General features: G+C 45.5%; 1 protein-coding gene across 1 annotated transcript in view; it reads right to left on the bottom strand.

Annotated features, from left to right (window-relative positions):
• Positions 1 to 13,114, bottom strand: part of LOC119393207 (kinesin-like protein subito) — a 55,179-nt gene that overhangs the window by 30,386 nt on the left and 11,679 nt on the right. Inside the window, exons 5-7 of the mRNA XM_049415859.1 lie at positions 12,641 to 12,862; positions 9,347 to 9,880; positions 4,235 to 4,602 (exon numbers count right to left, since the gene is read on the bottom strand). Coding sequence (XP_049271816.1) covers positions 4,235 to 4,602; positions 9,347 to 9,880; positions 12,641 to 12,862 — 1,124 coding nt within the window. The remainder of the gene's footprint in view (positions 1 to 4,234; positions 4,603 to 9,346; positions 9,881 to 12,640; positions 12,863 to 13,114) is intronic.

Genomic DNA, 13,114 nt, shown 5'->3' with positions numbered 1-13,114 from the left:
TGGCCGCTCCGCGCAGGTATGAGTACGCTGCCTATACGCGATGGGTGATCAGTATTTTATAAAAACCAACGGAAATATGTCCGTGAAGCCACCAGAACGAGTCTTCGCCACGGCAACCTCTTGATGCACCAAAAACACCGTTTAAGTGGCCGCGATGAAAGCCCCCTTGTCTGCAGTAATGCCCCCTGGCGGGGGGCTCTGTCCCTATACCAAACTTGGCCCGAAGTTTCATGACCAGTAAAAAGTATTGAGAGACTATGGTACAAGCCTTCAGAATGCAAAGCCTACCAGTGCAATTGACATGGACACTTCCAAGTCCGCCTGAACAAGTACCGCAACCAGTGCATTGGAATGTTTTTTTCCAATGTTGATCATTCTCGATGAGGAACCCACAGAATACTTTCGATAAATAGGTGATCATTTTATACCGGCAGCGCTCCGCGTCTGAGAGTACATGTCGACCATATGGCTACTGCTTCAGGCATGACATGCTGTTAATGATCTCTTCATGCAAACTAAGTATCAAACGTACAGAACATGTTTTAACAGCGGAGCTGTTTACACCAGCCGCCCGGCATAATTGAAGACAGAAAACCATCATCATCATCATCAGAACCGGGTACCGATTTGTCCGGTGCACAGTTCTGATAACTCTGATAGGTGAAGAACAAGTACCCAGAGAGAGAGAGAAAAAAACTTCTTGGCGAAAAAAAATTAAGGGCTAGCATCGTAACCACTCTGTTATCCAGGCACGCTAGCAAAGCATAATATTAGAGCATTGTATAGTATGGTGTAGCAAGGGGGTGGGAAAGGGAAGTGAGGAGGAGGGAGAACGAGTACAGAGACAGACAAAAAGATAAAGAGCAAGAAAGACACAAAAGAGAAAGAATGAAAGAGAGGGAGAAAAATAAAAATAAACAAGGAACTGCCCGGCTCCGCTGTTCCTTCAGAGCAACAGTGTGGCAGAATGGCCTTTGATATACCATTCGCAAAGCTAAGCCCAAATGCTTTTAGAGTTTCGCAGCCAGAACAAGTGATGCCTTCTGTGCACATCTCAGCAGCAATGTATAAAAATTCATTCAAGTGAACACCGACTGGTCATGAAACAATGCGGGAATGCGCACTGCACATTCATTACAGAATGTAGTTTCAACAGCCAAATATAGTCCCTTGTCAGCAACAAGAGCACACTTGAACAAGCAGACAAGTGGCTCTCTGCATGTGGAATTTCAAGATCAATGCCCACACACATTACAAACTGCATTTTCAAGGTGTGCATTATGACAAGGCCTCACATAACTGCCATGACGGTCTCTCACTGCTCACAGACTGCTGATATGAGTGTATAGTGTGTGATGACTTCGATCAACCCAAAATGAAATGCTAATTTCCTTCTCCAAGTCAACAAATTATGTGTTAAAGGGACCGACAACCGACTTTTCTCGACCAAGTTTTTTACGACGCGACAGGAAGCTCACCCTTCGTAGCGTTTGTAGCTGCAGTGGTTTATCCAAAAAGCACGTAGTTATTTTATAAGCAGTATTTTTCGATCTGAAAGGCTCCAAACACGCATGGAGGCTTGCTCCAGCAACGCTGAGAATTGATAGCGATGCCGCTAGCCCTTGTGAAAGCTGTCGTTCTGCTTTCGCAGGAGTTACTGTAACTATGCTTAACCACCTTTATTTTGAGCTTTCCAACCATTTTGAAAATAGCAAGCTGTTACAATGAGACGTGTGGCTTTATACACATTCCCGGTATTTGTACAGCGTTGTGTGCACCTGCGCCCAAGGTTGCCTGCACCTGTGTCATGGATGGCTTGTCCCGGTGTAGTTACTCTCTCGATGCATGAGCCAAGCCAAGTAATCGAAAACGTAACTGTGCATATGCACGGCCGCACCGAGTAGCAGCGCGCGTCATTTCTGAGACGTAGTGTAAACTATGTCGCTCCAAAATCTTAGCGACCTGGAAACTGCATGCACGGTTCCATGAGCACGCTGAAAAGATGCTCAAGACGCGCTGACAAGCATGGGATCATTACGTCACATGAAGGCAGTGCCACTTTAATGCATACTACTAACGCAGGCCTATATGTACATTATTATGGAGTAATACCTTTTAATATAAAGAAACGAAAAATATTTCAATACTAACAAAAGAAATCGTCGACCGCGTACAGCAATCACGGTCACGTGGCCGTCTTCATCGGATCATTCATGTTTTTGCCGCCAGAGGCGCCACAGCTCATTTTTCGCGACTTTCAACTAAGAAATAAAAATATAAATCCATCTCTCACGAAAAAAACAGGGTTGGTTTGAGTCAGTGCAATGGACAATCTTTACATCAGTGGAGTCAACTCATTTCATATTCTGGGCAGTTGTCTGTCCCTTTAACGGAAGGATGGGATCATGTTGCATTCACTGTAACCGCTTGTGGAACCTTTAAAACACATTGCTGAAGCCAGTTTGGGAATCCTTTAGAGTATCATAAATCTGAAGTTTACGCACTTTGCATACACATAACAGACTCCAGGTCACCTGAAGCAAAATTGGCTGCAGAGTGCTCGCTAATGTGTAGACTGCATTAATGGGGATAACACATGGCGGCCGCTTCTGCGCAACATGTAAGAGAAGCCATTATTGAGAATACCTCAACATACTCTGCAGATAAGTTCGTGCTTGTACATTAACAGCTTTTAAGCACATGAAATGAAACATACCCAACTTAAATCAATATTATGAGAACTAACAGACAATAATGCCAAGGGAAGTATAGGAGGTGTTATTTGTAGTAAATTGGATATAAAGGTGAACAAAGTAAAGTGGACCTTCTAATAACGCGTCTGATGCTCTACCAATGAGCTACGGCGGCGGTCATCCTCCCGTCCCCTTTTTGGGGTATATATGACCGTTTAAACCTAGGAGTGTAAGTCAGCGCCGATCGCAGCCATGGCAGCGAGTGTGAACACTTTTTCTGCCTGTTGGCGTCACGTAACACATGACGCCTGTTCCATAAGTAATATAGCACAGTCAAACTCTCTGCTCTCTTTACCACCCCTCTAAAATTCGTATCGCATCGCCTTGATCATGCACATAATGTTTTTATTCTCGACTGTAAGACTGTTATCCATTTAGAAGCAATTTCATCCTAAAACTTTTAGAGAATGGAAATAGCTGCCTCGCAATATTGTTGGAACAGTATCCTGGATCCGTGCCACTTTATACATTGCATGACAAACCTCATTGCTCCTGAATTAAGTAGCTAACCTTACGTTCGTATTCACTATTTTTATTGTGACAAAGCAGTAATAAAGGTAGTATTAATAGTGCAAATATAACAATTTATTTGCATTCTGTTTATGTGCTACGCATGCATTTATATTTAGATAATGTTGCATTGCTGATGTGCCTAGCCCCCTCTGTATTGAATTCAGGAGACTGCCTTGCACATGTGGGATATGAGTGCCTGTAATTATCAAGCACCAATATGTGCAAAAGCAACTGCACCTAAAGAAATCTAAGAGCTTGGAACAAATGCAGCATCCTAGAAAAACCGTGCATGCAAGAATATATACAGGGTCTGTCCGTAAGTAAGGAGCTGGGTCTTGTAAGTAAAATTTATGAATTTGATTGGCACATATTTATTTCCTTTAAATATTTCCTCGGGCATCAATACACCTTTTCCAACATGATTCTCACGCTGCAAAGGCTTCCTGAAAGGACGCTACCGAGACCACTATCTGAGACTGACAGCCAGTTAGATGGCGGGAACACTGCCAAAACTGACCTTTCCAACTTCTTGCAAGCTCTAGGAACTCGAAACAGTCCTGTGGGGCTCACATTTGGGCTCGTGCAGCCATGGTATAGCCCTGATGCGAGTCCAGCAGACTTCTTCCCGTTCCCAACGCTCAAGAAAAGCCTGAAAGGCCACCACTGAAACAGTGTTCCCGCCATCCAGCTGGCTGTCACAGTCTCCGATAATAGTCTTGGTAGCGGACTTTCAGGAGGCCTTCACAGCGTGGCAATCGTGTTGGAAGCGGTGTATAAACTAGCAAGGAAACTATATTTTGAAGAAATTAATTATGTGCGAATATGATCGATAAGCTTTTTGACCAGACGCAGTTCGTTACTTCACGGATCGACCCTGTAGCTCAGCCGATTGTTGTTGCTAGGACTGTGTAGCATCAATGGCTGAAACGATAAGAAGCTGCAGCACAATGAATTAAATGAATACACACGCGAGTTGGCTTCGGGTGTCCTTGAGTTCGCGTTCAAGTGCATCCAGGTCACGCTGTTGTGCCTCGATAGTCTCGAACAGCTCTTCTGCTGCGTCTGCATCCAAGGCTCCGGCTTCAACGTCTTCCGCTGGAATCGGTGAAAGTGCAGAGGCACAAAACCCTCCACTCGCACGGCTCCAACGCTCGCTCAGCCGACGAACTGCCTCTTTGCAGCGAGTGTGCCGCAGTTCCAGCTGCTGTGGCACAACTTCAATGGCAACAGCCGAGAACTTCAATGCGTTCAGCGACTCCTCCAGCATGGACATGGCTGGGCAGATGTTGACAATCAGAGATACTTGACCGCCAGTTGTGAAGTAGGCTTGCATCACCTACGTAAACCCAGAGAAGAAAAACAGCCTATCCTATATAACTGGCTAGTATAGTACATAATGAATGAAACAAAATGGATGTGAAGCATCTCATGAAAGTAACACTAAAGTGAAACATGAAATCACTTTAGTATCTCTGTAGGAAAATAGTAGCGCAAAACAACACAAGAACCAACAAAGAACACGGGACTGGCACTAACTAGAGAAGGTGATGTTTGGCGATGGTCCTTGTGTCGTTTTGCACTACAATTTTCCTACAGAAGTCATGAACCAACTAGCCCAAGAAAACGTTTTGCTTAGGCTTGTGCGAATATTTGAGCATTTCGAATATTCGAACGAATATTACAGTATTCGAATTCGCTTCGAAACAAATTTAAATTTTAGGAAATTTCGAAGTATTCGAAATGAACGAATAGACACATATAAACCGCATGTAACCCCCTGTAAAGGTGGTTTCACAGCAGTGGTGTGCTATACCGTGAATACACCTTTCCAGGAGAAATCCGCACTGCCGCAAAGCCCCGCTTCAAGATTAAATGAACATACAGTAAAACCTCGTTAATTCAAAGTCACTGGCACTGTGAAAAATCTAATTGAGCGGGTTTTTGAATTAACCAAACATACAAAAAGCGGGATGCAAGGAACCTTCAATTACTGGAAGTAATCAGAGGTGGTCGTTTGCTGTGACTGCTAGTTTGCGGCTACAACGGTTATGTCTTCCAGCAATGCCTGGTCCGAATTTTGCCGCTAAACCGAGGAAACGGCGGGCCTCGCTGCTGCCAGCGCAAGAAAAAAAAACGTCATAGTTTCGGCGCAACGGCGAAGCAATGAATGCGATGGCAACAAATTGAAAAGTAACGCGAAGAACGGAAAGCAGCTCGAAATTTCCAGCGCGTCGCTCAAGCGCAAAGGACGCACGAAAAGAACACACACAGGACGAGCGCAAACTATCATGCGTCGCAGCTCGACACTTGAAGCACACTGCTCAAACATAAAGCATGACGCACGAAACGAATGAACTGGTGCACACAGACGAGCGCGAACTGTCACAATTGTTGCTTATTTCTGTTTGAACAGTGCGCTCCTTTCGCAAACGCGGCCGCTGCAGCGAGCAAAGTGACCTTCGTACGCTCTGCGACTTCAGCGCTGACATCGCGGGGAAAGCACAACACATACAACCCCCTGCATCGCCTCATGGTCCCCTTTAGCGGGAGATGGCGCGATTTTTTTTTCCTTGCGCTGGCAGCAGCGAGGCTGGGATGCTTCACTTGTCACTCATTAGTATCGCTACATTGCATTGCCTTGTGGCTCCTAAGGGCCATCGTTTCTGCAGATTTGCGGCTAAATCGGGATTGGGGAATTGGTACATGGCACCCAAAGTTTTCGAATTAAGCGAGCTGGTACTGACCGGCGCTTCAAATTATCTAATTAAATTTACATTGCAAAATACGGGGCCGCAGAAATCCTAATTATGTGCGATTTCGAAATAACCCGAGTTTGAATTAACGAAGTTTTACTGTATTAGCCTCACATCGATTCATCATTTTTTAAGTTTAGAAGCTTGTTATACAGGCCTATATGCTCTAAGTATAGTAAATTTTAAAACGTAACATATTTTACAGGTTATCACTTGCATTCTACTGAAAGTCAAATCCTGCTACTACTCAAAGTTGCTTCCACTTCCTTTTGAACCAAAAAGAATGGCATATGCATATGCCTTGTTTCAACTTTAAAAATATTGCACTGGTTAGTTGGGTCATGACAGATATGCTCATTTTTCTTTATAATATGTGATATAAACCATTCGAATTCGCTTCGACCAAATCACTATTCGCTTCGAATTCGCTTCGGACCTAAAATTTACTATTTGCACAAGCCTAGTTTGGTAGACAGAAGTTCTTGGAGAACTCTATTGTTGCCGTGCAATAGTGCCAGCATCCCGCAAATAGCAACTATAGTGTGCAGCATATGTTGCCGCACTCTGACGATCCGCCGTTGTGTTGAATGTCTCCCCACTGAGCACAAACACATTAAAGAACCATTATAATTAAAGCACGATCGATGTAGCACTGCAAATTGCAAATCAAAACATGCAGCACTTGTGCACATTTACTAGTAATGCATAAGCACATTTACTAGTAATGCATAAAAGTGTTGGGGGTGGTGTAGGAGCCCTTTAAAGGAGCACTGACACCAAAATTTTGCATCTTGTTTTTTTCTGTTGCGATAAGTAGTTAACGACCCAATTATCACGGCGGAAAAGCTCGTTTGCTCGAGCACGCGATCGTTAATTATTTGGAGACTGCTTTAAAGCACCCAGTCGCAGTTTCGGTTTCAGAGAGCGCCGAGGGAGGCGGGACCCACAGCGGTGGCCATGAAAACATAGCTGGCTGCGTGAGCACAGAAAACCGCGTGCACATGAGCACCGCGTCGACAACTCTTTTCAACGAAGGCTTCCTGGGTGCTGCTACAATGCCCTCTGAGGCGTTGTAAATATGCGTGACCCCCCCCAAGATGCACTGCCGAGGCGAGGACACCGGCCGTGCAAGTCTCCCCTTCTTTCCGTTGAAAAGGGTCTGCTGGAAGAGAGCGCCCGGAACAATCGTGGCAGCCAACACAGCTCATGACGCAGGTGGTGGTTGGTTGTTTACAAGAACACCAAAAGCTTGTTTCGTGTGCCGTGGCGCAACTCGCACTTTAAACGCGATTTTAAATATGTTCTAGGCTATATTATCCGCTGATATTTCATAGATGATGCATGTGTGTCCCCCCAAATCCATCCCACCGGTTATCTCGCCTTTGAAATTTTGTGTCGTGCTCCTTTAAAGGAATACTGAACAAAATTTCCGCCGCCGAGATTTTCAGCCAAATTGAAAGATTGGGTGCAAAAAATTGAGACAACCTTCATTTCAGGAATAAACTAGCAGAAAATAATGAATTTAAAGAGTTTTTCACAAACTGCCGGGTCTAGCGGCCACGCCGTAACTAGAGAGGGTGATGTTTGGCGACATTTTATGCACTGGAAACGGGTATGCCAATAACGTCAGTCATCGCCCACGTCTCTCAACCCGCTCAGCTCCTAGAACCACCACGAATGGCACTGGCAGTGAACAATGCTCCCGGCTGGGGTACAGCCCACGAATGGGGAGACCCACCTCAGTGCCTTTGTGGAAGGGGGACAGAGAGATCTTTGGTATTCACGAGGTCGCAGCGTAGTGACAGACAAAAGAACCAGTGATGTATACACAACCGAACTGCGCGTGCCGGGCTTGTGCATCGAGCATGTGCCACCAATCTTTATTTTTCTCTTCTTCGGCAAGTGGGCCGAAGGCGCAGGCATTTGTTATGGCTGGGCTTCAAGAATGCCATACGACGCTTCCTCCTAGTTTTTCCTCCATGGGTATCACCGTGCTTAATATAGAGGCATGCGTGGTTTGTTTTGCTAGAATATTTTCCATGTCTCTGATATTGAGACTGATCAGCTGACGCACTTCCAGGAAGACATTTCGGCCGCAGTTGTAGCCACGATGCCTTCGACCGCTGACAATAATGCCGCCATTTTGTTGGCTTCCTTAACACAGGTGGTCAACCTCAGCTTGGAGAAACCACGGTTAGTGGGATAAGTGCCGTTAGGCTTTCCGTCTAACTGGGTAGTACCTACGGTTTGCAGGAACTGAGGCTCGTCGTAACCGAGGTTAGCGTGCCCGTGTAACTAGGGTTTTAGTGGTTCACTTTAGCGTCGAGGGGTGCTGACACTAATTTTTGAAGGGGAGTTTACTCTCCCATTCAAATCTTCTGTATACAGAGACTGTTCCAAGCAAGCGTGGAGCTCAGTCAATGCTGATAAGATATATTTTGCTTTTAAAATCAATTTTCATATGACACATCTAGAGACATCGACACTAGCATGTCGTCGGACTGCAGTACGTAATTCTGGTGACTTCATGCAGCAGCATGGCTAGCTGCAATGACGTCAGGTAACAAAATTTTCAAAATGGCTGCTTGTGTGTTACCAAAAAACATTCAAAATGGCCACTTGTGCATCACCAACAGGGCCACGGAGCGGAATGGCCATAGAAACATCCCAATATCTTGTGTGAGCACATGACGAGAGGCTCATACTGTGTTGAGGAGTCAGGATATAACAGGAACCAAAAGCAGTGTTTAAAAATACTATACTGCAATTTTTCAGGGTTTACTCGCACTTAGCAGTACATTTCCCTTTGCATGACCATGATCTCGTGATATGCTTTCCCCTACACCACGCACAATCCTATGCCAGAATAAAACCCAACTTGCATACATATATGCACAAGAAAAGCCTAGTTTTAAGAGCACTATGAAAAAGTAACTTGTAGGAGCATGTTATGTTGCAGGAGACTTAAAAAAAAAAACTTTTCAAAATTGCACACCGTCAACACTGCTCGACTGTTGGCATTTATACACGAACTTTTCACAAGTTGACAAATACTAAAAATATGTTAGAATGTTCCATTATATTCCAATGTAGTTGCTGCAGGTCCATATGCTTCGCATAAGCCTTTGATTTTGACTGTGCAAAGAGAAAAAGCAATGCCACAGACTTAACACTGGTCGTTACTTCCCCAAAATCCCCCCAAAACACGACACAAGTAGCTCTGAGAGCAAAAACTGACAAAGTTGCTTGATGTCAAACAGTGCATCACTGAAGTAATGGAGGACAAAACCTGGGTTACATTGTACCAGACCTACTATGCAACTGTACCTTTGTCAACTTGCTTTCTCTGAAGGGCACACAAGCATTCTTTGACGAGTCCTTCTTGTTACGTAGGCTTTCCAGGCAGCGGCTGAGAACCATGAGAGAGGTGTTGATGCGGCCAGCTTCGCGAAGCCGCGACCCATCGGTGCCAGCTTTGGACGGCCTCTCCGAACCTGCCAGGTCGCAGAGCATCAATGTGTTGACGTGCCAGTTTTGGCTGCCGTTGCGGCTGTCCACAGTGGAACTTACGAGCCGCACAGTGAAGACACAGTGGCTGCGGCTCGAGCTGCGGTTCAGCTGCGTCTCAGCGAAGCTCTGGTTGTTGCGCGCCAGGCAGAGCAGTCGATGAGCTTCATCGGCCGAGTGCACAGGCACTTCAACGAGCCCCCGCACAAATGAACGTTTGGCCCGGTCTTCACCAAGCTTCAGAATGGTGCGCCGCTGGCCGCCTGTTTTCTTCGAAGCTGCCTCAAGCGATGGGAGCAGCAGATCGTAGATGCCCTCATTGTAGATTTCGTAGAACGAGAGCCACAGCAACGCCTATAGACAAAACAGTGCAATGCAACCATTACATAAAGCAATTGACATAGCAAACACCTATTATAGTGGTTCCAACAAGAAAGCTTTTGAATCTCACGTATGTGGCAGTGGCATCTTTTTCAATTTTGGACACACTTGATGCCAAGATCACATCCAGGATTTCATTGTACTTTCACTAAATTGTGTCCTCTTTGTATAGCAATGTTACTACGATTTATTTGATGTCTGCATGCTTTCAAAAGAATTTCTTTTCTGTAAAATGATAATGTTGCCAAACACTGAGCACACATTGTCAAAAAGTGAAGTCTTGAAAAACATAGCATGCCAAGTCCGAAGCAAATCCATCTTCACTGAGCTGCCATTTTATCAAGCCATCACTCATGAAGACAGCGCATTAATTATTAGGCCATTTTAGAAGTGCAATTCACCACTCTAAATTAGCATATTCCCTAAACGGCACCCCACCAGATCTCGCAAAAAATCTGTTATGCAATGAAAGTTGAGAGGCACTGTGGCAGAGGAGGATTGTACCATAGCAAATAAAAGAATAGGCTTGAGAAATGGCGTGGTTAAAGGCCAACTCCAGCGATTTTTTGACCATGTCAAAGTAATGGTGCTTCTGCATTCCCAAGACTCTCCTGTCATGAGCCCGAAAGTAGAAATACTCTGCAAAGTGGACAATAATTTTAAATAAGCAAAAAGGTGCAACACCGGAACCGAAACCCAAGCAAGCAGTACTACAGTAAAAGCTCGTTAATTCGACACCCGTTAATTCGGAAATTCTGATAATTCGGACGGCTATATTGGTCCCGGCCAAAGTGCATGTTAATTTATGGGAGCAAACCTTCATTAATTCGTCAGAATTGGGCTCTGCACCACTTAATTCGGTAAAATGCTGACTGCTGCCGCTACACAAAAGTGTGGTAAAGCAGCGCTGGCACCACTGGAGCGAAACCGAAACCTGAGTGACATCGCCATCGTCATCAACTAGTGGGGGGCGATCGCAGTGTCACCAAACGTCAGAGTCTTCTTTCTTTGCTCCACTTAAGGAGGCTAAAAAAAATTGCTGGAATGGCGATTATTGCGCAAGAGTGAAGCCATGCCCACCAAAAGATGGCGGCTGCGCCCGCCATCTTAGTTGGGGCACGATAAACCATCAGCGTTTCGTGAAAGAAAGCGCGCGTTTTCCCCACATGCCAGACTAGTTTAATATGGCAACTTTTACGGGTCAGATGCTGCTCCAAGTGTGTCTCTGTGTTACTAGTTTTCGTAAATAAGCCTCAAAGTCATGGCAAATTTTATTGGAGATAAATCGCCAATATTCCTCTCAACGGGTTACTTTTGTCAGCAACAACGATCTTTTATTTTATAATTAACGTAGTAATTACACTAACAGATCAATGCCATCCCATCTCTCAGTAGGCACCACTAGAAAAGAGCATGTTTCCGAGCTCTTTGGTGGGCAAAAGTTGGCTTCACGTTTGCTGGCAAGGCACCGCGATACCTTCCACTCCAGAAATTTTTTTTTTAACCTCCTTGTCTCCACTGCGCCTCCGCCCCCGACGCCATTTTCCCTTGTGTTGTGTCGGCACAGTCTCTTCTTGCGGAATTCTCTTTTTCCCCGTTGTGACCGTGTTTACATGTGAAGCCTGAGCATGCAGCAGTAGCTGACGATGGCATCGACGAGGTGTCAGCCGAGTCCACCGACGATGACTGCCCGACCTTCGATGCTGTCCTTCCCACAGATATGACCCTTCAGGAATACATCGCGATTGATGATTGTGTCGCCACAACTGGTCTCCTGCCCGTTTTGTTCAAATGGGTTTGGAACATCCAATCTTTTATTACACACAGTTCTTATTCCAGATTATTCTAATACATAAATATGCAGTGAAGCATATTACTAACGGCATTAGTGATCAAAACTGTTTGCCACGCTGTTTCAAGAATGCAAAAGGCCTCCAAGTCTAATAGGAGTGTTCCACAAAAAGGCGTGGTTGAAAAACTAATAAAAGTTTAATGTGTACAACGAGGCCTTTAAGAAACAAATTTGCAAGTTACCATTTTATTATCCAAGACGCACCGAATTCTTATATACATGCTTCAGTTAGGCATATTTTATATTTGGAATGATCTAAGCAGCTCGATATATCTGGGAATGACTGTAAATGCTGTCTGTGTTTGCAAGTGCTGCACTTTTCTTTTGGCTTACATTCGAAGCAAGCTTATTTTCTGTTATCAGACTTCAGGGAGTCTGCTTATGGTGGATCCAGACGACGGGCCAAGCCACTCTTGTGGCCCGCGGCCTCGCCGTCACGTGACCCCCCACTTCCGGTTGGGGGAGTCCGTAGTTGGGCCGCGGATCGGGAGGGCCAACAATGCCAAAAACATTTTCACGAACCGTCCGTCCCCCTCCCCGCCTGCGGGCCGCGTGCTCGGAGGGGTGTGTTGTCAACAAGACAGGTTTTTTTTTCTTCTTTTTTCGGTAGCCGAGTGCGCCGGCGGCTCTTCGAATACGCAGTTTGTCTTTCGAGACGTGCACACAGCATCGTTTGCAGTTGGAACTGCAATCGGTCCGGGCTTTATTCCTCCAGTTTTGGACTGCACGTGTGTATGGTGCAAGCGGACGGGCCACTCGTGTTCTTACTGTCACGTGACTCAGCCGCCCGCGGGTCGGTCCATCGTCTGGATACACCTTTAGAATCGGGTCAGCCTGCATTCAAGCAAATATAATACCGAGACCCCCGCAGTATAACGTACCTGTGCTTTGTCATCATAGCTGTAGTCACTGCTGCGCGATAGGAAGAGCGATCCGTCGCTTTCACTTGCAGGCAGATGGAAAGTGCTGAAATCTGCAGCACTGCGGGCTCCCTTCTCACCCAACAATTTGCTTTTCTGCAAGAGTGCAGAGGCCTCCTCTTCTGCGTTGAGCAGGACAACGTCGTCAAAACAGTCGGGGCGCACTGGTGCCCCCTCGCACACCTGAGTGTAGAGAAGTATAATGCAGCAGGGATTTAGAATGTCACATACCAATTAAGGGACCAATGGGGCATTTGTCTCTTCGGGACACAGTAGTGGAGAGCTACAGATTCTGACCAGCCGAGAGTATTTGCAGCCAGCATTTATAAATGACTTAAGAGGCTGGATTCTACAGAGGAAGTTTCTTTAGTGCACTATTGGCATGGATGAACTAAAACAACAGCCCTGCAGCTGCAGTAATGGGCAATTCAAGTT

Source organism: Rhipicephalus sanguineus, chromosome 5, assembly GCF_013339695.2.
Source record: "Rhipicephalus sanguineus isolate Rsan-2018 chromosome 5, BIME_Rsan_1.4, whole genome shotgun sequence".
In the NCBI taxonomy this organism is placed as follows: domain Eukaryota; kingdom Metazoa; phylum Arthropoda; class Arachnida; order Ixodida; family Ixodidae; genus Rhipicephalus; species Rhipicephalus sanguineus.
This window is presented reverse-complemented; position numbering and strand designations above follow the sequence as displayed.